The 27,992-nt window shown below is 47.8% G+C and overlaps 1 protein-coding gene across 1 annotated transcript; it reads left to right on the forward strand.

Annotated features, from left to right (window-relative positions):
* The first annotated feature begins 8,428 nt into the window (after positions 1 to 8,428).
* PSMB7 (proteasome 20S subunit beta 7) lies at positions 8,429 to 27,704 on the forward strand. The gene is made up of 8 exons (XM_068210991.1): positions 8,429 to 8,567; positions 8,722 to 8,815; positions 8,975 to 9,072; positions 9,378 to 9,518; positions 10,026 to 10,141; positions 16,456 to 16,514; positions 26,935 to 27,086; positions 27,569 to 27,704. The coding sequence occupies exons 1-8, from the start codon at positions 8,506 to 8,508 to the stop codon at positions 27,678 to 27,680; spliced, it is 834 nt and encodes a 277-aa protein (XP_068067092.1). The 5' UTR covers positions 8,429 to 8,505; the 3' UTR covers positions 27,681 to 27,704.
* Positions 27,705 to 27,992: the final 288 nt, after the last annotated feature.

A 27,992-nucleotide genomic window follows, 5' to 3' on the forward strand; every position in this document is an offset into this window, starting at 1 on the left:
TTCAAATAAACCTTCTGTGCACATACAGAGAGGTGAAGGGAAATTTCCTGTGATCACTGAATGCCACCCGAGTTTCCAGCCTCACCTACACCAGTTATCTGGATTTAAACATAAACTAATTTCCATAAGTATACACTGGACCTTCAAATGCTTTGGCTGGCATCAAGGATGGCTCTAGAGACCCTGGCAAGAAAGCATCACTGGCATGTCAAAGGAAAGGTCACAGCCAGCAAGTGGAAACCAACAGTTGGCATGCCACTGTGCTTTCACCTAAAATCACACTGAAAAAGCCCCAAAGAGCACAGCCCAGGAAGCGTGGTTCCTTTGGACCTCCCTGCTCTCCAGATGATTTCTGTGCACACATGGGCACTGCCAGCTGTTTGCTCCTTGCCATGGAGCAGATTCGTTGCCACCAGTGCTGGCAGTTCCTCACTGTATCAGCTCTAATTCCCAAAAAGCCAGTCATCTGTCTCCTCAGGGCAACTGCAGTTTCTGGAATCACCTTCATTCATACATCTCAACATAAATGGGAAATGACAGAGTTCCTAGAGTTAAGAGGTGTCTGTCCAGCACATGAAGACCTTGGCAAGCAGACACACAACCTTGGGATGGTTGGATGGCAAAATCCCAAAGCACTTTTAATGCTGATAAATCTCTCTAACAAGCAGCTGAGCAAAGGGCAAATTGTTTTGTGCCATTTGGATGATGCTGTCACTCTGGGTTAGCTTGGTTTGGAATATGTTGCAGTTCTGTTTACACTCAGTCAATTTAAAAAATCAGCTCAGGTGCATTTTAAGGAACATTTCCTTAGCAGTGAGTAAACCCTGAGCTGCCACCCTCAAGGCACGTCTTTCACACAACCCTTCCCAGCACATGGGAAGCAACGTGTTAATCTTTATAAATCAAATATTTGCCAAATGGAGTAGAAGCCATGTGTCTGATCAAGATGCACTGAGAAATGAAACAAAGCACAGAGCGTGTCAGAGATCACTCAGTCATGTGCAAGTCTGTCCCTTGCAGAGTTATCCTTCAAAGCAGCATTCCCCTGGCCCAGTTGTACACATTATTCTCCTCCAGTCTATTTTGTCCTGCTGTTTACTGCTCAGGACTGACACTCTCTCTAATCCAACTCCTCCTCACTCGGTTTAGTGTCACCCAAACTTTCATTAGAATCAGTTTCGACCCAAGGCAGGGTTTCCCAAGGGCTGACTCAGGAGGCACCAGTAGAAGAGGTGCAGACTTACCTCTCTCCCCGGTGCTGGGGCTGTGAAAGCGTGTCACACCACTGCCATATCGCAATTATTTTACCCTTTCACACATCTGAATGTTTCACAAGCTGCTGCTGGCTTGTGCTGCGGCGGGCTCTCCATGCCAGCTCTCCCAAAAGAAGATTCGTCAGCATTCAGGAAGCAATTAACCCTGCATGGCAGTGCTCGGGCACAGCTCCTGCTGCTCCTGCTCCTGGGGAGCCCTCAGGGCAGGACATCCCACCTCTGCCACTCCAAGGGAGCTCTTAGCACACCTACCACTCTCACATGGATCAAGCTGGCAGAAGCAGCAGTGCCTGGAAAAATCTAGACCACTGTCCCAGCCCCTGTGGACAAAGGCACAGGGTCACCACCTGAGCCCCACGCTCCCCTTCCCTAGAAAACGGGTCTGGACCTGCACAGCGGCCGTGCTGGCCGTCAGGAGTCGTCAGGTGCTCAGTTTGGACTTGGCATGGCAGGTGCCATTTCCCATTCACAGCTCAGCAGGGCAGGGACAGAGAGGACACGTGCTCAAGCTATTTCTTCAGGTATCCAAACGAGTTCCTCACCCTGCACACTGAAGGTCTGCACTGATGTGATTTTATGGCCAGGCACCTGCATCTTCTGCAATGCCATTATTTATCTATTTCTCATAGTTTACTCTCCCCCTCTCCTTTCAAGTCTGTCACATCAGGGTTGCCCAAACTTCCTGATGCCACAGGCTTCCCATCAAGAGCCTGGTAGGTGATTGATGTGTCCCCAGGAAGCTGAGGGGAGAGGGCACAAGGTCGAGCAATACCTCCCCAAGGGGATGGAGTGACCCACGGAGGTCTCAAGAGCCTGCCTGTACCAACCACCTCCCCACATGGAGGCGTACAGCTCTCCCTGCAGCCCTCACTCCCCCGTGCCCCTGCCAGCAGCAGGTGACCTCCTCAGCACAGCAATCACACCTCAGCTGCTGGTGAGCAGGGAAGTGCAGGGCTCTGCAGTGGGAGCTGTGCCCCTGCTTGGAGCTGTGCTCAAAGCACAGCATGGGTGTCATCACTGGAGACCCCCACCCACTGCTTTATGGCAAGTGGCAACCCTAAGTTACATCCTGGGGAGATGGAGCTGAGAGCAAGAAAAAGATTTTCCTAATTTTCCTCTGGCTTTCCTGTGTGTTGGAAGAACACCTGCACCAGGAGAAAAAAAACGTTTGAGACTTCCTGAGCAAATGAGTTCCTTTCTAACAGCTGCTCCCTTCCAGGCTCAGGACTGGTCACAAGCAGCCACTGACTCCACTTGTGTCAGTGCATTGCTGCTGCTTTGCTTTCAGGGCCTTTGTAGGGCCAGTAATTTGGGACACCTCTAAACACTCTGAGCAATGCAGAGCTCCCAGAATTCTGCAGCCCTTGAGTTCAGAACCTCACTTGGTTTAATTTCCTATGATACACTGACAACTACAAGACGTCTCAGCTGATAAGAAAGTTTCCTCTACAACCCCAGACTCACATTTCTAATGCAGAGGATCCTGTTCCAGTGCTATTTTGCATTCTAACTTGCTTGTAGAGTTAGACTTAACCAGGGTTTTACTTTCTTGTTTTTCTTCTTAAATGCCCCCAAGTCTCAGTGAGGTTTGTTTCAGCAATCTCATGTGGACATGCCAGCCTTAATCTCACTCTTTCAGGCCCTTCTCATTGTCTGGGATGAAAGCCCAACACAGAGCCTCCCCGTTAATTGCCAGCTTTCTGTTTCCCAGTGACAGGTGTATTGTCTGGAGGAACAGACCCAATTGTGTCCCCGCGCAGTGGGACATCAGCTGCTGATATTACAGAGCCTTTCAGGGAGCTTGGGCACGGCTGGTTATTTAGTGCCATCATTTACAAATCTGTGAAGCCCAGAAACTTAATAGAAAAAACAGGAGCTGCCTGTATTACTCATCTTTTTGGTGGTTTGGGTTTTTTTTCTCAAGCCAACTACTCCTAAATCTCCCATCCTCCTACCTGCAAGACAGGGCATTTGGTTCTGATCCTCTTTGAAACACTAAATTTTTCTGATACCTTTTTTCCATACTTTTCTAATAAAGGGGTTTTGCTGATTTAACCAGACACCCACTGTGCATCTACTCGAACCTGGAATGACAGCTAGAAAATACTCTGCAAACAGTCATTTCTGTGAGGTGCCAATATGCACAGGCTGAGGTCACAACCATCATGGGGAGATGGTTCATATCCTCCGGAGGTCCTGAGAAACACCCTCAGGCAGGGATCTGGGTTTGGGGGACGGTGACTGTGCCTGCTTTATCAAGTGAAAACAGGAGTGCTGGTGCTCAGAGTGAGGAAAGGCAGCAGCAAGAGAGCTCCTGAGAGATGAGAGGAAAACATACAAGACCAATATGAGACCCAGATTGCATCTGTCTTTCCCATTTTTCACATTAAAGGCTAAAGCTTTCCATACGTGGCTGTTGCACAACAGCAGAGCTGCAGCCACCGCGACAGCACCAGCGGCCAGAAACGCAACAGACCATTCAGCAGATGGCCCAAGTCTTCTCTGCAGGAGCCTGGCAGTGGAGAAACCATCTCTTTACTGGGTTTAATCACGACAGTCACAAGACGGGAGGGTCCACAAACAGCTGGCAAAAGCAGTTCCACATCAGTTTACAGGAGCACAGATGTGGAGAAAGAGGAAGCACCTTGTGTCCAGCTGAGCCCTGGGGGTCTCCGCAGTTTCGGAGTTCAGCCAACTCAAGTGTACATTCCCAACCTGGACTGGGAATCCCCCCCACACATCCCTTTTGCTGACATCCTGTCCCATGGGGGGAAACCGTCTGTTCCCACATCTACGCCTCTGCCAGAAGCCATTCCCATTCAGGAAATGGCTCTTTCAGAAGCTCCGTGGAACTTCCTTCACACCTCACATCATCCCCTTGCCTGCTCCAGCTTCAACCTCTTCTTTCAGTTTTCAAAGTAATGAAGGCACCCGCTTGGAGTCAAGTCAACACTCCAATTCCTCTAATGAATTTAAATGTGTCAAATAAGTCTGCTTTTGGAAGTTTCAGTTGCAACGAAGAAGATCCCAGTAAGCTCACCTTCTGTCCTGCCTGGGGAAACACTTACTCCATTAGCTTTGGTTTAGCCACAGGTTGGTGAAGTTTGAATCTATCTAGTTCTGATCTTGTCAGAATTGTATTTAATATTCTTCTGACAGATTCTTGGCTTGCAGGTTGTTAACAGATCGTTGTTGAGGCGAGATGTTTGAAATTAGAGTGGTTTGGAACAGGAGAGACACATGGTGCGTTTATTCTCCAGTTCAGCGATTATCTCCCTGCCTGGCTCCACTCCTGACACAAGTTCACCTTGGGACATTACAGGAGCTGCTGGCTAGCTCGGGAGGTAGGAATACACACCAACCAGGACTATGCTGGAATATCACCAGACACAGCCGTGCTGAGGGGTCAGGAGCACCATCAGTGCTTTCCCTCCTGGCCAGTTTGCATTGCCTCCGAGCAGCTCTAATGAAAACCTGTCCTGGGCAGGGCGGGGCGCGTGGTGCAGAGGCCAGCCTCATCTGGTAAGACTTGACTTTTTCTAACTCCTTTTTGTTCTGGATAGCAAAAAATTGCCCGGTGATTTCCTCTAGTTACCCTGCAACAGCATGTTTGCCTCTCACACTGCAAGAGCAGGTGCAAGCTTCATAGAGGAAAAACCACACTGAAGATTTTGTCAAACATTCCAAGTTACCCAGTGTCTCTTCAAAAGGTCCAAGAATTCAAGATGTCATTTGTCATTCACACTTTGAGAAAGCACTGAACACAAAACTGGGAAAGCAGGCAGGTGTCAGTGCAGACACCAAAATACCTGGGCGTTTGTACATTACCGTGAAGACAGAGCTCAGCTCCAATGCCCACCTGCTGAGATAGCACTAAACATTCCTCCTATCCCAAGTAAGTTTTAAAAAACGTGTCTGGAGTGCTATTTAACTTTCCTGTCAGATGTCTTGTAGGATGATAAACCTGGATTGCAGCTTTGTTAAGGCTAGAAACAGATTTCAGGACAGCTTAAAAAAAAATAAAGAGAAAAGTTTGTGTTTTTCAGGCTCGAGTGCAGTTCATTGTAGCATGTTAAGGTGAGCTCTGAGGTGTGCAGCCCTGGGTGTTCCCAGAAGTACAACAAGCACTTCTTTATAGATGGGACCAGAACCTTAAAATGTAATTGAACCTGGACTCTCTTCCCCAGTATTTATTCTTGTGCACACTTTTGGACTTCCCAAGCTCGTCAGAACAGCACCATCCTCCAGCCCTGCACCGTGGGTGCCCAGGGACACCTCCTGTCACCCACCACTGCTGTCAGGGCTCAGGGACACCTGCACCAAAGGGCTCTCGAGGACATCCAGAGACACTGGTGTCTGCAGTGGACACCAAGCCAGAACTGCTACACTGCCAAAGTATTGCTATAGACAATACTTTGCTAGATAAACACGACAGGTGTGGAAAAGCCCGTGCCAGATGATCAGAGAAGATATTATTCTTTAGACCACCAGTTGTAGCTACATTAATGGAACTGGAAATAGGTATCCCAGAAAGCTGAGGGAGAGACAAGGATTTGTCAGACTCTCAGCCAGCCATTACCCAGCAAGAGATGGAGCGGGTGGTGCAGCAAGAGGGCTTTGAAGCAGGGAGGAGATGCACCTGCACATCTGCAGGAGGGCCAGGCCTGTGTACCTGGGAGGGTGGGAGAAGGCACTGTATTTCTAGAAGGTGAAACAATAATTGTAGGACATCTGCTTAGTTGTCAAGGACCAAAAGGGAAATAAAGCTGTTGTCCCCTCTAGCTAAAACCTGCTGTTTCCTTTTCCCCAGACTCCCCACCACCAACTGCTCCACAGTTTACATGCCAATCCAATTTTGATGCCTGTAATTCACCCCAGAGACTGTTTATTTTAACTTTATCAAGTGAAGAGAAAAACAACTGTGTTAGAATGAAAAAAGAGCATCTGGCAGCAGGATATTCCGTCCCTCAGACAGTTTCCCGGCCTTACTGGTGCACAAGAACATGGGATTTCGGTTACCCAAGGGCTGAAGGAAGGGGAGAAGAGCGTTCAGAGCGCAGGTTCTCCGTGTCCTCACTTTAAGGATGCTCTTGCCTGGTCTGGTGGCTTTTTTCTGCAATACTGGCACAATCAAGAGAGAGGCTGGGGTTTGGATTTCTTCCCCATTTTTGTTCTTTCTCGCTGGCAAGTATTTTTGAGCATTGGAGGAAAAAGTAGACATTGTCCAGTAGCTTTGCCCACCCACCCCATTTTTGCTGTTCACCTGAAGAACACCCTGATGGAGAACAGTAATTTATCATTAATTAGGTGGGACAGTGCAGACATGCAGATCTGGTTGGACACAGGTTCATTTTCCTGCAAGAGAAAGGGCGTCAAGTCATTAATATTTAATGTTTGGAACAAACGGCACTTTATTTTTTTAATCAATAAGGTTTTTAATTTCAGGCACTTATAATATCTAGAAAGCAACTAGTGTGAACTTTGGGAAAGTCTCACTATCTGCCTGTTTTAAAGCACATCCTTTCTGCAGATGGTCCAGAAGTTCCGTTCTCTGTGGATACGTTTGAGCATTCCTTTAATGGTTCGGGACACTGGAGGAAAAGCTAAACTGGAGGCTGGATGTAGTTTACTCAGAAAGCACTAAAACAATTTTAGTGACACCCAGCAGAACCGAACTCCCGCAACTTTGAAAATGGAAATGGGCTTTTTTTTTTTTTTTTTTTTTTTGGTAACAGAACCATTCCATTGCCAGTACGTCGGTTTCAGGTTGATTTTGGGTCGGTTTTGGGTCATTTTGGGTCGGTTTGGGGTCAGTTTCAGGTCGGTGTCGGGTCGGTGTCGGGTCCGTTTCGGGTCGGTGTCGGGTCGGTGTTGGATTGGTTTCGGGTTGGTCTCGGGTCTGTTTCGGGTTGGTCTCGGGTCTGTTTCGGGTTGGTTTTGGGTCAATTTCGGATCGGTTTGGATCGGTTTCAGGTCTGTTTCGGATCGGTTTCGGGTCGGTTTTGGGTCCGTTTCGGATCGGTTTCGGGTCGGTTTTGGATCAGTGTCGGGTCGGTGTCGGGTCGGTTTCGGATCGGTTTTGGGTCGGTTTCGGGTCGGTTTTGGGTTCGTTTCGGATCAGTGTCGGGTCGGCGTCGGGTCGGTTTTGGGTCCGTTTCGGGTTGGTTTCGGGTCGGTTTCGGGTCTGTTTCGGGTCGGTTTCGGGTCTGTTTCGGGTCCTATTCGGATCGGTTTCGGGTCGGTGTCGGGTCCGTTTCAGGTCGGTGTCGGGTCGGTCTCGGGTCCGATTCGGGTCGGTGTCGGGTCCGATTCGGGTCGGTCTCGGGTCCGATTCGGGTCGGTGTCGGGTCCTATTCGGGTCCTATTCGGGTCGGTGTCGGGTCGGTGTCGGGTCCGTTTCGGGTCGGTCTCGGGTCGGTCTCGGGTCCGATTCGGGTCGGTGTCGGGTCCGTTTCGGGTCGGTCTCGGGTCGGTCTCGGGTCCGATTCGGGTCGGTGTCGGGTCCGTTTCGGGTCGGTGTCGGGTCCTATTCGGGTCGGTGTCGGGTCGGTGTCGGGTCGGTGTCGGGTCGGTCTCGGGTCCGATTCGGGTCCGTTTCGGGTCGGTGTCGGGTCCTATTCGGGTCGGTGTCGGGTCGGTGTCGGGTCCGTTTCGGGTCGGTGTCGGGTCGGTGTCGGGTCCGTTTCGGGTCCGTTTCGGGTCGGTGTCGGGTCCGTTTCGGGTCCGATTCGGGTCGGTGTCGGGTCGGTCTCGGGTCCGTTTCGGGTCGGTGTCGGGTCGGTGTCGGGTCCGTTTCGGGTCCGTTTCGGGTCGGTGTCGGGTCCGTTTCGCGCTGTCCGTACGGACGGAACCCACCGCTCGGGCCGGGCCCCGCAGCGCCCCCCAGCGGCCGCGCGGCCCCGCCCCACCCCGCGCGCGGCCCCGCCCCCCGCGCGCGGCCCCGCCCCCCCGCGCGCGGCCCCGCCCCCCCCGCGCGCGGCCCCGCCCCCCGCGCGCGGCCCCGCCCCCCGCGCGCGGCCCCGCCCCCCCCCCGCGCGCGGCCCCGCCCCCCGCGCGCGGCCCCGCCCCCCGCGCGCGGCCCCGCCCCCCGCGCGCGGCTCCGCCCCCCGCGCGCGGCCCCGCCCCCCGCGCGCGGCCCCGCCCCCCGCGCGCGGCCCCGCCCCCCGCGCGCGGCCCCGCCGCCATTTCGCTGCCCCGGAAGCGCTCGCGTTCCCCCCGTGCCCGGCGGAACATGGCGGCCGTGTCCGTGCTGCGCGCGCCCGCCGGCGGCTTCAGCTTCGACAACTGCGCTCGGTGAGGCCCGGGAGCGGGACGGGAGCGGGACGGGGCCGGGACGGGAGCGGGACGGGGCCGGGACGGGAGCGGGACGGGGCCGGGGGGAGCGCGGGGCCCGCGGGCCGGGCCGGCCTGGCCTTCCGCCCGGCCCCACTCGCCCGCTGTGTTGCAGGAACTCGCTCCTGGAGGCCGAGCTCGCCCAGAAGGGGCTGCGGGTGCCCGCGCCGCGCAAGACCGGCACCACCATCGCCGGCGTCATCTTCAAGGTGAGGCGGGCGGCGGGCGAGGCCGGGCCGGGCCCGCGGCGGGGGCTCCGCGCCGCTGAGTCACCGCCGGTGTGCCCGGCCCCATCCCGGCCGCCGGGCTGCCCCCGGGAGCGGCCCTGTGCCGGTGGCGGCTGTGGGAATCATTCTCCCTTCCTGCAGGATGGCGTCGTCCTCGGAGCGGATACGAGAGCAACCGAGGGGATGGTTGTTGCTGACAAGAACTGTTCGAAAATACACTTCATTTCCCCTAATATCTAGTGAGTGTTAGTTCTGTTGGGTGGTAGATTGCTTATTGTGCGCGTTGTTGCATAGTGATGTTGGTGCTGGGGTTTTTTAGCCGTGTTCTTTACTAACAGAGTCTATTAAACTGTGTCAAAATGGTATTTCATTAACAAGGCTTGGGGGTTGGTGGTATTCCATTTACACTTAAGCAGGCTCTGGTTTCACGCTCTCTGTACGAGAACTTAATTCCCCCAGTTTCTCAACGAGACAATTTCTGCCTGTTGCCTGAAGCGTGGAGGCTCCTGCCTCCTTTTCCTCATTTGCTGATCACGTTCCTCAGCTGCTGCGGCGCGGGAACGGCCGCAGACACTGAGATGACAACTCAGCTGATCTCCTCCAACCTGGAGCTGCACTCCCTGTCCACGGGACGGCTCCCACGAGTGGTCACGGCCAATCGCATGCTCAAGCAGATGCTCTTCAGGTAACTGGGGGGGTTCTTGTTTATTACCCGTGCTGGTAAAAACACCAAGCAACGCTTAGGCGGCACTCTTTGTCTCAGCCTGCTTGACCTTCATAACAAGACTCTAATTGCTCTTTGCTTCGTGGGCTTGTTAACTGAGGTGGAAGAGAAATGGAGTCTCTGGTGTTTCAGAGAATTATGTAGCAACCACACAACAAAAATAGAAGTTTAATACGTAGTCGCACCCATGAAAACTGCTGTGTCCTTGTGGTGAGGCGGCTGGACCAGTAACAGAGTAATGTGTAAGCTTATAAAACTGGGAGTTTTCAGTGTCCTCAGAAAGTCTGCTGGACACTGAAATAAGCCATATTTTAGTCCATTTCTTACTTTATTGCTGCCAGCTGGTAAAAGCTGCCTGTTTGGTGCAGCGCTGTACCTGCTCGGTGGGGATCAGTTCCCAAACCCTGCGTTGTGTTGAACAGCTGGCTGAGCTGTGGGCTCCAGACTCACAACAAACGTTGCTTCCAGGTACCAGGGCTACATCGGCGCCGCGCTGGTGCTGGGGGGAGTGGATGTCACGGGCCCCCACCTGTACAGCATCCACCCCCACGGGTCGACCGACAAGCTGCCCTACGTCACCATGGGTGAGTGCCGCTCCCGCGGGGCCAGGGCACGGGCAACGCTTCAAATTCCTACTTAAAGTGGTCTTAGTTAGATCCCGTTGTGTGCTCAGGGCTGTGCGGGCCTCAGAGCACAAAGATGAAGTTGTATTTATAAGGCACACGCACTGTTCTGTTTCCTCACAAACGTGGGCTGGGGTAAAACTCAGCTGGCAGAAAACTGATCTTGAGAACGTTGCTGTGTGTGTTCCACACCTTAAAGCACAAGAATTGTGGGATTCCCAAAATCTTGCTGAAAGAAAGAAAAAAAAAAAAAATCTCAGAAACCTGATTTGCGGATTGTCCTAACTCGTGGTTCGTACAAATTTTGCTTGGGGAACTTGTGTTTTGTTTGGAAGACTTGGGTTATTTTAAAAGGAAGGTTATGTTTGGTAGAGCCATGAAAGCGTAAGGGAAAGGTCAAATAAATACGTCAGAGAACCGATGTGAAAACGAAGCGTATCAGATCAGTAAATCAGTCGGCACGTGCCTGGTGCAGCTTTTATGCTGCTTCTGTGGTGGGAGAGCGCGCGTTCACGGGCGCATTGGTGTTTTGTGTTCCCGGCAGGTGTGTCTGGCGCGAACCCCTGCTCGGGAGGTGGCGGTCGTTCCCGTTCTGCTGGCGGCTCTCGGGTGGCGGCGTGCCGCGCCCGGGCTCCTTAACGCTCGCGCCCAGCGCGGCCGCTGGGTGGCGCCGGCGGGCCGGGCACGGCGGCCGGGCACCTGACGTCATCGCGGGGGCTGTGCGGGCCGTGGGGCTGTGGGGCCCTGTGGGGCTGTAGAGGCCGTGGGCTCTGTGGGGCTGTGGAGGCCGTGGGCTCTGTGGGGGCCGTGGGCTCTGTGGGGGCCGTGGGCTCTGTGAGGCTGTGGAGGCCGTGGGCTCTGTGGGGGCCGTGGGCTCTGTGGGGGCCGTGGGCTCTGTGGGGCCGTGAGGCCTGTGGGCTCTGTGGGGCCGTGAAGCCTGTGGGCTCTGTGGGGCCGTGGAGGCCGTGGGCTCTGTGGGGCCCGTGGGCCCTGTGGGGCCGTGGGGCCCTGTGGGGCCGTGGGGCCCGTGGGCCCTGTGGGGCCGTGGGGCCCGTGGGCCCTGTGGGGCCGTGGGGCCCGTGGGCTCTGTGGGGCCGTGAGGCCTGTGGGCTCTGTGGGGCCGTGGGTTCTGTGGGCCCTGTGGGGCCGTGAGGCCCGTGGGGCCGCAGAACTGGCCCGAACGGGGCTGCAGGAGCCGCACTACACTCCACACATGCTGGCTTTCGTGCCTCGGTTTTAAAAGCTTTAAAACGCGGCCTGTAGGGAAATCCTGGCAGCTCCTCTTTCCCTCCACAAAAATAGTGTGGTAGCAGGCTTAAGTTCAAACGAGTGGGAAGTAGCATATCAGAGGACTGAGTTTCGTGTAGTTTAAACTTGGGTTTGCTGCGCGCAGTACCAGGTGTGTGTGGTGCCCGCACATTCTTTATGGCCACGCTGTTGGACAAAGCCCTTCTCAGCATCAGGGTCCTCCACCTTCCCACCCCTGGTGCACTGACGCTTCCCCCAGTGACCGGGATAGGCTTTAGTAAAAAAATTAGCTAATGCCTATAGATGAAAGATAGAATCAAAACAGCAGAAAAACTATGTAAAGTCATATTTAAGATAGCAGTTGGAAATGTATTTCAGTCTTAGTTAGAGTAATCTATTGGTTTTTTGGGGTATTTTATCCCAAATGTTCTAAAGGCGGTGTATTAAATCAGGGTAGATTCTGTTTGGCCACTTAACTTCTGGAAATTCAGTATTAAATCGGAAGGGTGGTTGAGAAGTTTATTTTGGTGTGCTGGTCTGTCTGGGTGGACAGTGCTGTCCTGCCTTGCAAGAGAGATTTAAAAGGTACACAGTGCTTACTCAGGAGTGAGAACATCAAATTAAACTGTTTATGCTGACAAAGGACAAAATTGGATTTCAGCAAACGATGCAAGATTGCCTGATTGCTTGGCTTGTCTAGGAAAGCTTCTGGCCAAGGCTTATAATGAAATGCATGCATAAAATTAAAGCACTTGAAGTGTGTAGTTGAGCTTTGGGAAGCAGGCGGAGTGCTCAGGAGTCTCTCGTGGCTGGAGCTGCTCCCCTGGTGCCAGTGGTGCTTCATATTCATAAATCAGCTCTTCACTGCAGTGGCAGTGTCGTGCTGCAGAGCAAGAACTCCCACTGCTGGGAGCCAGCCCCCAGCCAGGAGCCACGCTGAAAAATGATCCCAATCCGAGGGGCTGCCGAGATCATGGAATTCTTACCTGGGATGAGCAGCAAATTGAATAACAATGAGTGCTTGTGAATAAATGCCCTGTCAGGGAGCCTTGGCAGTGATGGATGAGGAGGTGCTAAATGTTGCTCTCAAAGCTCGGCGCATCCTCTGGTGTGGCAGCAAACAGGTCCTTGGGTGAGGAGATGGACTGTACCTGGCAGTGAGAACTTGGCTTCAGTGAAGGTTCTGCTGAAAAGATGCAGTGCATCTGCTTTAGAAAAGCTCCTGCAGTTTTAATTCACAGTGAAAATTACTGTGAGCTGCACTTTTTTGCTGTGTATCAATAACTATATTTCACTTTAAATCAATACTGCAGTGGTACAACTGCTCAGGTGAAGACCAGATGGTATTTTTGAAGTGGATTTACTACAGTCGCATGCAGAAAATTTAACACCTTGGTTGGGAAATTAAGGAAATGACCAGCGTTACTTAAAGAAGAGAACAGTAAATTCTCTTATCGTTTCATCACTTACCTGGTTCATGCTAACCAGGAGACTGAAAAGCATTTGCCTCAGAGTAGTTCAGCTTCTGTAGTTACGTAGAATTTGCAGTCCGTATTTTTACATACGTAGATGTTAGATTAATGGTTCCTGAATATTTGGTTCTAAAGTGTCGCTTACTGAAAATATATGCAACTTCGTTGGAATTGAGATGGCATTTCTTTCCTGATGTTAAGTGTAAGCATTCTTAGCAGATAGTGGGTTTTAAAGATCTGAAAGGGCTTTTTCCTGAACGCTATATAATACAAATAAATTATGACTTTGCTAATTATCCTTTGTTTTAATTATTCTTACTGCTCACATACAGAACGGACATAAACTTTAAACATGTGGAAAAAATAAATCAAACAAAGAAAATTTCCTACTTTTGCAAGCTTAGTTTGAAACCTTACCTAAGATAAATACCTGTTTTGGTGCCACTTTGAGCTCTGGTGAAGACACTATTTAGTGACACATTATCACATGGCTTTCCTGGAGGTTTTAATGGATTTGAGGCTGAAGTGCTGCTGAATCTGAACTGGTAGTGACTCAGATCAGTTACACATGGTGTGTATGAGGTGGGGGATCCATCCCAAGGTAATGGATGGTGTTTTGCTGTGTTTGGATTTTATCCTTCTCCAGACTTTATGTTTGGGAATTGTGAAGCTTGTTTCTGCATAAAGGCAAAGCATGCTTGTTAAAAATGAATTATTGCTGGGCACTGAGTGCGCGGACAAGAGAGCAGCTGTTTCCCCACACACAAACAAGTTCTCCATAGACCCTTAATATCCAAGTTTTCTGTGTTTTTATAGGAGCTGCAATAAGAAAACCGTGCTTGCCGTGTTTACTTAAGTTCCCAGTTTTATTGCCCGCTCTCCTGTCACAATGCAGCTTTCAGGAGGCAGCTGGAGTGGCTGGAACATTGTGGGGCTGTTTGGAAGGCGGGTGGAGCTGGGCAGGGACGGGGAGCTGGGTGCAGGGGCACGGTGGAGCTCTCACCAGTGGAGCTCTCACCAGGCCGGCAGTGCAGGTGGGCTTTGCTCAGCTCTGTGCTCCAGGGGATGTGTGCGTGCCAGGAGGGGTTTGCACAGCAGCTCCTGTTGCTGTTGTCAAACATGCTTTGTTTTGGTGGAGACACTCAGATGTGTGCATTGACTGGTGTTTCTGAAAACACGGGGCTTGCATCTGGTGCTAGGAAGAGTAAAGAATTTTCATTGTGCTGTTTAAGATCAGGAAATTCTGTTCTTTCAGAGACTGCGTAGCCGTGCTGGGAGGCTTTTGCTAAGGCAAATTTTAAATGCATGCTTGTTTAGGATTTATAAGCACTAGAGAAAAAATGAAGCAAGTCTAATCAGCTTTTCCAGCTTCCTGTTCTGCTAGAACCTCCTTAGGATCTTGGTTTTCAGATGTAAATGTCTACATGTCGGTTTAATTAAGTTAAGACTTTAAACAACTCTTTGAAAATTTACATTATAGAACTGTCTGGATTTATTTATTTAAGGTTTATACTAGATTTGGTTGTGTCTTGGTAACATAGTAAGATAAATAATTAAGTGTAATTCTTTATGTATAAAGGATTTCATGTACTGTAACATAAGATTCCACCTGCCTTTTTCCTTTTCCTGTTTTTTGTCTTTAAGTTACTGATTTCCTGCTCATAGGTTCTTTTGGGAACTTCTTTTTAAAAGGAGTTGGAGGAATTCAGCATGAGCCATGTATGCAGTTGTGTTATCAATATTTTTGGTCACTAGAAGTTTTAAGACATGAAGATTGCTTTTCCCCAACTAAATAGCTAATGTAGTAATTTTGGTGAGATATTGCATTTTATACTTTCTTTTTTGCACTTTTTCTAGTCTTTGTACTCTGATTTTGTCAACCTTTCCCCAAGAACAGGGTTGTTTTCCAGCTTTGAGGCTTCCCACTCAGCTCATGGTAGGCCTTCATTTGGCTATAGCAAGAATGTGGGCTTGGTTTGAGACCATAGCCCAGATTTTTTTTTTCCCTCTCATTAGAAATATTCCTACATAATTCCAGAATTATTGTTCATATTCCTTTATTTGTTTTGGCACATGCTTTATTTTGACCTTGTTTGAAGGGTCAGTAAAATTCCTTTTATTTGTGGTTTGTTCTGTGATACCAGCTGTTTGAATCAGCAGTTCAGTTTTGCTATTAGTTGCTTAAAAATCTTCTTTATTCTCAGTTTCAGCATTTAAAAAATGGAGTTGTGTATTGCTCCAAGGTGTAAATGAATAGTCATTGCCAGCATTACAAGTGCATACTTAGAGTGTCCTACTGCTTTTAGATGTGATGTATTTGGTACTGTAAAGGTAATGATCCTCAACCACAGCAATATTCTGTAACAGGAATATCTGTCATATTCATCAGGATTACCATGTTCATTGATTTGTGTCTGTAAATCTGCTGTTTCAACCCTTTAAATTTGATCTATAATTGGACCTCCTTAAATGGTTCAGCTAAGGTAGTCTGTATTTTCTCAACAGTGTCACTGTCAGCTTCTCCTTTTTCATTATACATTCAGCAGACTTGATAAAATCAGCAGGACACCTCATTTGAAACTGTTTAATCGCTGCCTTTTGCTTTCACTAAACCATTGAGGTGGTCAAGCGATATACACAAATCATTTTAAATAGGAAATATGGCTTTCTCTGTGACCCAGCTAAACAGATAGCACTATGCAAAACAAGTTAAAAAGTAATAAATGCCAAAAAATCTTCTAATTGGAGTAAAAAATTGCAGGTAACTTTATTCACTCCCCAAAAGTAGTGCTCTCTGAAATATGGGTAGGGCCACCAACAGACATGAGAATCTTCCTGAAGGCTCACTCTTTCTGAACAAAGCAAGTTTACGGTTTCAAATAGTAACATCCTGCTTTTTGTGGTAATTCCCAAAAAGCGCATTTGTAACCCTGCAGTCACAGTGCAGCTTTGGGCAGAGGTGGCTCCTGTTCCATCCCTGCACTTGTACTTCGTTCTTTCTGGAGAGGAAGGTTAAACTCGTGGTTTTGTCTCTGGCACTTTGTTCAGCTGTTATTGTTCATTGTTGTAAAAACAATGGCACAGAGCAGGAGCACAATTAACTGTTTAACTACAGGGAAATCTGCTGGTGGCTGCAGCCCCCTGCCCTGTTCCCACTGCTGGGCTGCTCATCCCCAGGGTTGGAGTCATCTCCTCATTCCAGCACCCCTCTAAGAGGGGCAGGCACGGACGTGGGGTGGGAGGGATGGAGGAGTGGGGACCGCACACTGTGGCATTCCCTTGACTCTCTGTTTCTAACCTCGGTTTTGTACCTTATGTTCAAAATGGTGAGAAGGAAAGGCTGTTGGGATGGGCCTGTGCTGAGTCTGTGCCCACAAGCTGTACCCCCAGGATTAAATCAGGTTCTGACTTAGTGTAGGCACTGTACGGTGCAGAGGTGGGCTATGGTGGGCTTCAGGTTGGTTTGTGCTGATGAGATGTACTGTATTTTTCTCTAAAAATATTGCCATACCTAAATCCACTGGCTGAAGGGGTGTCCTGGTGTTGTCACCGCAGGTTCTGGATCGCTCGCGGCCATGGCAGTGTTTGAAGATAAATACAAACCCGACATGGAGGTAAGTCCTGCGTTTTTAAACCTCAGTGTCTCTTCCCTCAGCAATCCTCACACTTGTAAGAATTTAGGAGGCTTGAAACTCTAAAAAAAGCTAGATATGCTCTAGTTTTGCTGCACTTAAAATGTACTAATGTCAGCTTACTGCACAGCTGTAAAAATTGATGGGCAAAAGAAATAAATTTGCAAGAAGCTGTATTTATGTATGGGAAAATGTGTGATTTGAATGTAGGTGAAGGCTTTAAAAACATACAGTTGACTGGTTATAGTTTACTTCAGCAATTTACCAGCCCTTGCACAGTCAGTATTTTTGTTTTTCTGTCCCTCTGTCCCCCTCAGTCTTGAAAAGAGAATGCAACTAAAAGTCTTCAGATGCTCCTCTTTTTTGTAATGCAGCTGCTGTGGGTCATTTCCTCCCTCTGAAGTGCACTGTGGTTTCAGGTGATGGTCCTATAAATCCTCAGCTCCTCTCTACAAAGCTGGTAAATGAAGTTTAAAATGTGAGATGATCTGTGGTACCTTGGTACATCCCCTGACAAATCACAGTGTGCAATTCCAGGAGATTTTTAAAAAAGCTGTCAGCTGCCTCACCTTGTTTTGAGGAGTTTGCCATTAGTTAATTGCTTCAGCGTTAGTAAAAAGCAGTTTTCCAATTATCCCTGGCCCCTCTCCTGTCAGTACCTAAGCAAGAGTTGTAAGTGTGCAAAGTTAGGGACACGCAGTGGGATCAGGAGCGCTGTGATTTGGGCAGCATCTGAAGATGCTGGACTTTTGGCCTCTAGTATATTTACAATTGTTATCAGAAATACTGGAATATGTTTAATAGGCTCCCAAGTGTCTCTGGGAAGGATCCTCACACCAGATGGCTGATAGAGCCACGAGAGAGAGAGAGAGAGGAAGACTCTGTTTTTTCCTCTCTGCTCATGCTGCTGTAAGAATGAGAGTCTCCTTTTCCAGCCTCCTGTGTGACTGTGCACTTGGCGTGTGTGCCATTCCAGTGAAAACACGGACTGCAAATCCCTGGAAGCAGCAGCTACAGCACAATAGTCCTCTTTCCAAGATACAAATGGCACAGAGCTGTGCTGGGGAACTAAAGTTTTCATTTATTCTCAGCTAGCTTTCAAGCTTGGATTTTAAGTCATTTCTTGTGTAAGAGCAAACGAAAAAGACACCAAAAACTGGTAAATCTCTAAATTTTCCTATTTAGAAAGGTCATCCTCATTAAACTGTCTTCACACACAACCATAAGTGGCAGCAGATAGTCACTTATAACAAGCATGTAGAAATACAGCCTTCCAATTTGTTGAAATAGATATTTAGATCTTTGAGACTTGCATGCACCTTAACCCTTCCTTTGGTTTTCCTGGATAATCTGTTATCCAGTAACAGTTCAGGAATTCTATTAACCAAACCAGCAGAGTTTCATGTGATAACGCTCAATGGTACTCTTAAACACTTCCTCATATTCTGTTATGGCTGTGAGTTTGTATTTACATTCTAAGTCAGATGTGGGGAATTTTTTTTTAATAAATTAATAAAATAACAAATATTTCTATTGAAATGAATCCAAATTAAATCTGAAATATGCTATGTATATTTTACATAAAACTGGCTATGAAATGGCAATGAAGATAAAATTGCTGGAGATTAATTTAATAAAATTGGTAGAAAATTATTATTTTTCTGTCAAGATCAATGTTCCTTTCTTTTGCACTAATTGTCAGAATAGCTTGCTAGGGCTACTGGAGGGTAGTGGTGTGCTTCAAGACCATCACATCACAGAAAAATGATTCAAAGGCAAACTGTCCTGCACCCTCTGGTATCAACTTGCAAATTAGCATCTGGAATGTAATTAAACAAGCTTAATGAAAGTAGCAGCTGAATATTACTGGAAAAGACAATCAGCTCTTTTGCCTCTGATATATATTCTGTACTATTGAAGCTGATCACCAAACGCATCGTGTGAGCACAGTTAAAAAAAAATTAGCATTTATTTGAAGAATAGGAACTGTTTTTCATTCTGTTATGCTTTTGGCATGCACTGGTGTCCCAGGAGAGCCATGCCACAGCAGATAGTGCACAATATTTATAAATCCATGACAGGCAATAATAGCAACTTGAAAAATTCTTTTGCTAGAATTTCAAGTTGAGAGCTGCCAAAAGCTGAGAGGATCAAATCTGCAGTGGCAGCTGCTGTGCCCTACAGTTAGAATTGTAGACTTTGAAGATGCTCAACTAAAAAAAATAAAAAAATAATAAAATAAAAAAAGACTGCAGGCTTAGCCAATTTTTGCAGGTTTCTAGAGCCCTGGCTCTCTGCCTTTTGAAGATGAGTTGCTGAAGCTTCTCCCAGTGCCTGAGGCATGCTAACACCAGCAGGATGTGTTTTTTTCCATAGACTTAGTGTGTCTTCAGATTTAAGTAGCACATGCTTTATCAGTGCCAACTGTGATGGTCCTTTCCCTGGCTGCAGTGCTGGGAGAGGATCTTTACCCAACGTCCTTCAGGAGAGCTGTGGAGATGGATGGTGACGTCCCCGAGTGCCACTTGTGCAGCCTGATTTATGGAGGCAGGGTTTGTGGGGAGGAGTGCTGGCCTCTAGAGGAACCATTATAGATCGCTGAGGATGGGAACACTTTCAGCCCTGAAGGCCTCTAGGTGCTTCAAAAATGTAATGCCAAGCACCTAACTACTGTGGAACAATATTAATCTGTCATGTGGGCAGCTATAGATCTGCTTTAAAAAACATAAGTGGAAGAACAGCACATCTAATGGAGTGTTTCGAGCTTAGATCTTTCACTGTAGCCAATTTTTCTTCCAAGAGAGTCGCCACTGGTTTTAAACCTTGCAGTCATTTTGTAAATGCATTTGTGCCTTCTGGTGTTAAACAATAGCAAAGAAATACTTTGAGTCAGTGGATATGGAAAGCATTGTGAGCTGGGAAAAAAATGTCTACAGTATTAAATGCCGGAATTCTGGATTTATCTATCCTGTGGTGGTTGTATTCCTCAGGAGATGGGGAGGAGGATATATTTTCTTCTGGTATTTGATTTCCGGTGTTTGAAAAGTAGAAGCATTTTGTCTGTAGAATTACTTGGTGCACAGTCAGGTTATGTTGGAGACTTCTTGTTTAAGCAAGGAAAGGCTGCTTGCAACTTTCATTTCTTTTCTGTGTTTTATCAAAACAGGCAGGTTTAATAAAAAAAGGGTCCAAAAGGAAGAGAATCAGAAGCGACAGAAAACAGAACTTTTGCAAGGAAAAGAAAGTAAATCTTGGAGTAGTGAGTTCAGGAACAGAACTGGTGGAAGAAAGGAGATAAGAGATAGTCTGGCAGATACTTAATAATTATTTCTAGGACAGATCACCACAAATGTGTGAGATTATATTTACAGTCATTTATTGTACCATTTCTTAAGCGTGGCAGGAAATCAAGTGGTGCTGAATAAAACCAAAAATACCCTGGAGGGTAAGAAAGATGAATAAGAAGAGAGGACTGTTCTGAGTGTGTTCCACGTGGAGCACAGGCCCTCTTGGTGCTGCAGCAGCTGTGCTGTCCCAAAACCTGCAGCTTGCTGTCCCACAAGAGGGGATGGTCCCGTGGTGTGCTTCAGTGACCGCTCTGCAGGCTTTGGCTCACCTGTTTGGGTGGGACCTACATGGGCTGGGAGCCATCTGCTGAGCAGGCTTGGGAGAGTGGTTTTTGAGGCACTTCTGAGTAGCCCCTAATCTGTAAGTGGAGTAGCTGAGGAACGGGGAGCGCTTTCCTCAGGATGCCCTATGCGCTCTGGGATCTTCGCAGTATCGAACTGCAAAGTAGCCTGAATGCAGCTTTTACTGTGCACCTCTTACTTCAGTACAAAAATGCATCAGGCACGCTACAAAATATTATGAAAACATGTAACTTTCTTCCATTTTTAAGCAGCTGACACATAGATCCTTCAAATGTTGCTCTGCTCACATTTCCTACTGTCCCTCAATATGGTAGAATTATTTTTGTTTATTAACTACTGACAACAATGCTGAGCTATTTTTGGAATCTGTCAAAAGTCTCTAATCTTCAACAATAGTTGTCTCCCCAGTCTTGTTGCTGTGTGTGTGACGGGGCCGGGAGCAGTGACAGGCTGCAGATGAGCCCGGCGTTCATTAGCGATGGTGATCAGCTCTCGGGCTCAGGTGTGGCAGCGCGCTGATCCCGCCAGCTGACACCGCAGCGTTAATGACTCCGCGGGACGGTCACCACTTGCTGGGAGGTTTGTGGGCTCCGCTCTGGCAGCAGACAATGGAGATCAAGCCAGACTATGGGAGTTAGGCTGGAGAGCCTGCCTGAGATACTTGAACCCCTGTTGGTGTCAAACACGGAATTAAGTAAATGGGGAGGGGGGAGATGAGACGAAGTCTGACTTGGTGAGCAAAAATCAGGACTTTGTGTTCCTGTGCCTGTGTATTTCATTATCCAGTGACAGGAACTGAGGCTGTTAGTGGCATATCTTCACTCCTTGCTGCCAGAGCTTGTGGCACTGCAGTTTTCAGCTTTCCTGACATAGCTGTGTTCGTGCCTCCTGGAGACAGGGATTTCCATGGGTAAATATCAGGTCTTAGTGCATACAGTCAGCCAGAAAATAAAGGCTTATCATACCTGTTTCTTATTCTTAGGTTAGATCACAATTATCCTGTGGCAGCCTGGTTTCTGCCTGACACGTTGGACAGTTTGTACAGTTTTCATCATCTTTCACAGAACTGTGCCGTGGATCGATTTCCTTTGTGGAACTAGTGTTAAACAGGAAATCTGGGCTGATCTGGAATATGCCAGCTAGGTATGCTGTGGCGAGGCTGGGATTGCAGGAGGGGTGTTTTGTGGGGTGCTTGCTGAATGAATGAAAGCCAGGTTTGTGAGCTGAAGTTGGTGGGAGACTGCCAGCAGCGCCAGTCTGAGTTCCCCGAGATACCCAGCAGTGCTGCCTTCCAGTTTGCTGACTGCAGACTGTATCAAGGGAAATAAATGTTACCTTTGTGTAAATTGGGCCTTGCTGCATGTCAAAGAGCAACAATTTCTTCACCTTTATGAAAGTAACACTTGAACTTTGTCCGTAATAATGTAGACAAGCTGGCCAGAAGCAGGGCTCTGTGTTAAGAGATCATTTCACTGCACAGAGTAGGGGGAGGACAGGTAATTATTTTTGATGCATTTCTCAGGAGCAGGTGTTCCAGTTTAAATTGTTCCAGTTTGTATATCTCCCATAACTGCAGAACACAGGCAAAATGTACTAGAAGATATTTCACATGGCACCAAGCCCGAGTGCTGCTCCCGCGGCGAGGGCCGGCAGGGCTGAGGGCAATTGCTGTGAGGGAAGAAGAGGAGGAGGAGGTGGGAGCCAGCCTGGGCTTTATGGAGCATTTTGTTGTATTAGGAAGGATATATTACCAGAGGGCCCAAGGCTTCTTTTCCAAATAAAATGCTGACCTTCATTCCCTTCCATCCTGTTGTCAGAGGTAAAGCAGTGGTCAGATGGGCAGAGTTTGCTTTATTTGAAGCCAGACGTGTTATTGCTTGATATAATTTTTTTTATATGCAGTAACATAAAGTAACTTTAACCGTAGTGTTTTGCAGGGTTTGCATATCTGGGTGGATAAGGGTCGGTGTGTTACCACAGAGCAGCACAGCGGGGCCAGAGGAGGAGCTGCAGCCTGGCAGGATTTACAGCTCTGGTGCTGTTAAGCCAGTTCTCATTTTGAGACTCAGTTCCCTAAAAACCCATGAACTTTACTAAGTGATGGATTGAATGAGTTTTTGTAATCATTCTTAGTTCAGAGAATGGGAATAGTGTTAAAAGAAATCCCATAGTTGTGAGAAGAGCTTGTAATTTAATTCTGTGCCATCGGAAATATGGATTGTACTAATCCCCGTGTAGGGAATGACATACAGCAACTAATGTTATTGAATAGTAGTTCCGAATCATGTAAGTTTCTTGTCTTGGCAGGTAATTTGGCATAAATTGTTAATGTAAATCCAGGTTAGTGGGGAAGACATTATTTTACTAAAAAAGATAAACTGCTGATTAATTCAGTATAGAACTCAATTACAAATTGAAAGTGTCTCTGCGGGACGCCAGTACCCTAAAGACAGCAGATGTTGAATTGATACTCCAGCATATTTCACCCTGGTATGAAATATTAACGTGGTTTATTATACTGGTGGTGTATGATATCAGAGAGGGGGTGGGGATGAGCCTGTGCTCACAGGCAGCTTCCTCAGAATGGGAAAAACCTCTTATCTCTGAGAATAATTGTTAGGGACTACTGAGCAGTTTATTTGAAAGTTCTTAGCAGAAGATGGTTAGAAAAATAAACATTTACTGACACTTCAGTCGCAATGAATCCGAACATAAAACACGTAGGTCTAATTTTAAAATTAAAAAAAAGAGACAAGTTGTGTCATTCCTTATTCTGAGGCAGCACTGGAAATGCGCTTTTTTGGGGGGAGACTTGTTAAACCTGAGTGGTTTAAATGACATATGCCAGCCCCTTTCCTGACAGCCAAACCAAATCTATTCTTGCTGCTGGAGCCTGCCAGCCTTCCCTTGCAAGACATACAAAGTCCTTTGCTTCTCAGGTTTGTTCTCTTTGGACTTAGAGCAGGCTTCAGCATCTCTTCCAGGTACAGACTGATCTCCACCCCACAGCCCCTCACTCCCTGTACGCTGCTGATTCTCTTCCAGACTCTCAGTATGCTCCTGTAGGTGCTTATGTCCTTCAAGAGGTCCTTTCCACCCCCAAATTCCCAACACTCCTTTATCGATTTATTTTTTGTTGTCATTGTCCTTCCTGAAGCTTCTGAGGTTTTTTCCCTTCTATTCCCACACAAGTCTTGGGGATTCTCACTTTAAGTAGAATCAACTTTTTATATGATAGCATTTGAACAAATCTCATTGCAAAAGGCTTATGATAAGTATTTGCATTTGTTTATTCTTACAAAAACATTTATGTTCATATTGTACTGATGGTGCCTCGCATTTCAATTCTTTCTAAGAATTGCTTTGGGGAATTGCACTGTGTATTGCATGTCTGACAGCATCCTGGTGACCTGAAGAAGGGATTAATTTTATTTTGGTAAGAGAAAAAATAAAATCAGGAATTACTAAAGTTTTAAAAATGGGAAAAGACATCTGTTTAACTTGCTTGTGAAGTTACAAAATGTGAGGAAATAGTATTGACAAAGCCATTCCAGCTGCTCCCTTTGCGGCTGGAGCATAATGATAAACTTGTTTACAGGTTATTAGTGAAGACAGTATTAATACAATGTAGAAGTAGCCTCATCTCCTGTAGGAAAGTCTCTTTTTTTCCTTCAGTAGCACTTGAAATTTGGAAATTGCTTAAGTGAGAAGAGGAAGTTGATCCAAGTCATATACAAGAATAATGTGTAAAAGTTGCTCCTCGGTGCTGTTTGGGACTCGTGGCACAGCAGCTGTGAGAGGCAATCCATCAGCTCTGAGTGTCTGCAAACTGCAACTCTCCAGATAACAGGTTTAAAGTAAAGATTTAATACAGGCTCTATCTACTATGATGTTGCAGTGACAGTTTAAAACTCATTCTCTAAATCTCAGCAGACTTTATAGCCAGCAGTGGGCCCATATAAAGCTTAATGGCATTACAACACATAAATCATCTTTTAAAGATGCTACCAGTAGCGCCAATATTAAATGCAGACAATTGTCTGTGTTATAAATAATTTATCAAACAGTGTTTCAGATTAGCCTTCCATGCTGAGTTATTTATTTTAGCCTTTGCTGCCCTATTCCTCAGGCAGCCTTTGGCAGCCGTGCTGGCGGTCACTGTAATGAAGCGGGCTCTGTCCCACAGCTCAGCTGTGCTGACCGTTACCGCGCGCCGCTCTCGCTGCGCCTCGGCCAAGCGCCGCCGTTTGTCACGCGCAGGTAAATGGAGCTGCACATTGGAGTCCAGGGACACATTGTGGGTGTGTGATGGGGACAGACAGATCGCTCCATAAAGTGCTGCTTGTCACCGCTGCCTCGCCGTACCGTTCATCACTCGGCTGTAATCTCATTTAAGGAGCAGTGGGGGCCCCAGAGGAGGATATTCCCAGTTAGCTTGGTCTTTGCAACCATAAAGCAGGAAGTGCTCCTTTTATATACTCTGAACTTTTAGGGTTTTTTAAGATTAATTATTATAGTGACTCATTGAGGGCCCTGTACTTGAGACTGTGTCAGCACTTTCCTGCTAACCCCTTATTTTGTGACTGTAAATAGCAGTCCTTGCTGAACTCCATGCAGGATCTCTGTAAGGAATACTTTGGGTTTTTTCGTGGCTACTCTGTTCAGCTTTCTAAATTGTCAGAAGAGGAGCAGGAAGCAGCACTGAGGCAGGGTTTTCTAGTGACAATTATTCCATGTTCGCAGACTGAGCTGCACTGTGTTAGCGAAGGAGCTGAGCTTGCAGCCTGGGTTCTCTGTGCAGTGGCTGCCTCAGTGCAGTTACAGCTCAGCTCTTCAACTGCACTTTATTGGGTGTTTTCTGAACTAATTTGATAACAGCAGGGTGATAGAGTACATTTTTAAAGCAAATCAGATTTAAATTAGAGGAGTCTGTGAGGTTTGCAGTGTTGACTTAAAAGGATGAAATTAAGAGTGGAACAAACTCCACCTATCTGATGTAGTTTTCCTAAGCTGCTTTTCTTACACCAAACACTCATATAACTTAAAATTACTCTGCTTTTGCTACTGCTTAGTTCTTAAAACAGATCTACACATACTTCTTTGGTTTATTTACTTTCACTATAGTACTAAAATAACCTTAGTCTGCAACAAGTCATTGACAGTCTTCTGTCAGTTAAGTGAGGAATTACTTACTTATCAGGATTTTATTGCCCAAAACACTGAAGGAAAGGTACAGGAATTATTTTTGCAGCACGGCTTTATTGTTCTAGTCAGTTTGGTAGGAAGTGTAATTCAATTTACTATTTTTTATAAAGAGTAATAGTTGTAAAACTGGGAGCGAAGTAAGACTTGCTGCTGTTTCTGTAGTTCAGTGGAGGCTGTGCCCTACTGTCGGCACAGGAATACTGTCATTCCCACCGTCCAGAGCGGCACCAGGGAGTGCAGGGCAGGCCCAGGGCCGGCAGGTGGGAGCTGAGCTAATTTTGGGCTCCTCTTGAGCTGCAGTCGGGGCTGGAGCAGCTGCAGTCGGGGCTGCTGCTCCTGGCACTGCTGCTGTCACGAGGCAGGGTCCTGGCACAGACAGGCTGTGAAAATGAGGCACACTGGAAAAAGCTGCATTTATCAAATGCAGCGTTGACCCCATCTCTTGTTCCTGGTGTCTGGTGCCAGAAGATCATTCCAAGGTGTGAAATAGCAGCAAAGCAATGAGGAGTGAGCCTGGGAGCCTCAGCATTCCAGCAGGATCTGCTGGGTGAGCGGAGCAGCCACTGCTGCACAACCTGGAGACAGAACGAGTCCACACCTCTGTGTCCATGGATGTGTGCCAGCCTTACTGTTTCTGTACTGGAAAGGCAGCTCTAGTTTTCAGGTAACACACCTCTGAGAGAAAGTAAAGGGTCTTACATTCTGTGGTTTGTGTTTTCTAGGCTACTGAAAAGATCTGTGTATGTATATGGTATGTGCATGTGACCATATGTATATTTATATGGACTCAATCTGTTTTCCTTGCATTCTGACCCTTTGGCAGATGACAGGGCACAGGCTCAGGGGAGCTGAGGGTGCAGGATGTCCCCTCACTGGTCAGGGCTCTCCAAGGCCTGCCGTGCCATGGGAAGGGTACAGGGCTGGGCTGAGGGGCTCTGTCAGTGAAAACGTGTCCTTTGACACCGGGTTTGCCACATTTCTTCGTGCTCCCCAGCCTGGGTTACAGCAGGAGCTGCGGCCATGTCAGATGGTTCCTGATGGCGCTGAGCTGAGCGTGGGTACTTTCTCCATCAGCTCTTTTGGAATAGCCCCAGCCCTGCCCGGGAGCTGCAGAGGGAGCCGGTGCTGCTGGAGGGGCTGCCAGTCCCATCCATGCTCAGCAGCACCAGGCATGTGGTACTGGCAGGGGGGCGAAGTGATCTTACACATCTGCTGTAATACTCTAGTGGATATTCTGATGATTTTGAAATGTTTCTGTGTAAAAGATACTCCTGAATGCTGTTACATAACATGGGCACTGTTGCACTGGGGCTCCTTCTGACTAATAACTGTGTCTTAGTTACATCCATTACTGTAGCAAAAGTTCCTCTTTCGTTTCACTTCAGTGGTACAAACTTAACCAATCTCAGCATTTTGACTGCGGTACCTGATGATTGAAGGGTTTGGTTTATCATTTGTTGTTCCAAGCTCAGCCTCCACAGGCACAGGGAAGCAGGGTCCTGGGAAAAGCCAGCACTGGGGCAGTGACAGCTTTTTACCTTTCCCAGGAGGAGGAGGCCAAGCAGCTCGTGCGAGACGCCATCGCAGCCGGCATCTACAACGACCTGGGCTCCGGCAGCAACATCGACATCTGTGTCATCAGCAAGAGCAAGCTGGACTTCCTCCGTCCCTACGATGTGGCCAACAGGAAGGGGGACAGGTGAGTGATCCTGAAGCTCTTGTGGGGTCCCTGCTCTGCCTGGCAAGGCCTGTTTTCAGTAATACCAAGTTCTGTCCCTGATCCCCAGTCTGTAGGACTTCCAACTAAACAGTGCAAATGAGCAGTGCAATGTATCAGCTGAACAGAGGCTGATACGTTGGTAGACTTATTCTAGAGTTGCAAAACATAAGTGAATTGCTTGTTCTTTGGTTTTTAGCACAATTGTCCCCCACCAGGTTGAGAGCCCACTGATTTCAATAAAAACCTTTCCAGTTATATGGCAGTGTTTGTGTGAAGAGTTTCCCGCAGTTGCTGGTTTATCTGAAACTCTAGTCAGTTATTGCAATCAGTGTAGATTTTGCACAGTTTCTTTACTTTGGACTTTTACAGGAAACATCTAAAGCTGACCAGGTCTAAAATTTTAAATGCAAGTTTTCCTCTGTACCATCTTCCAGACTAATTTTCCCCCGTTTCTTTACTAGGTTTGGTAGGTACAAGTGTGAAAAAGGAACAACTGCTGTTCTCACAGAGAATGTGGCACACCTGGAGCTCGAGGTGGTGGATGAGACCGTGCAAACCATGGACACATCCTGAGCCCTGCGGGTGCTCAGAGAGCAGCTGGTGCAGAATAAAGAGGCTCTGCCCTGTCTCCTCTGTGTGTCTGTACCTGGTGCAGTTGCTGCTGCTTCTCCCTTCCTCCTTTAGAGCAGGTGAGGCTCGTGCAGCCCTGAAGGGCTCTGGGACTGACCCCGAGGGGTCTGAGCAGGTGAGAGCTGTGCTTCCCCCTCCAGGCATTACCTGGCACTGGGGGCAGAAATGGAGCTGCTTTGTTACCTCACTCCAGGAACAAAACAGCAGGAGTAAAGCTGCTCTGCAGAAGTCTAGCTTGATACGTTTTAATAGAAT

This window comes from Anomalospiza imberbis, chromosome 21, assembly GCF_031753505.1.
Source record: "Anomalospiza imberbis isolate Cuckoo-Finch-1a 21T00152 chromosome 21, ASM3175350v1, whole genome shotgun sequence".
Taxonomy (NCBI): Eukaryota; Metazoa; Chordata; class Aves; order Passeriformes; family Viduidae; genus Anomalospiza; species Anomalospiza imberbis.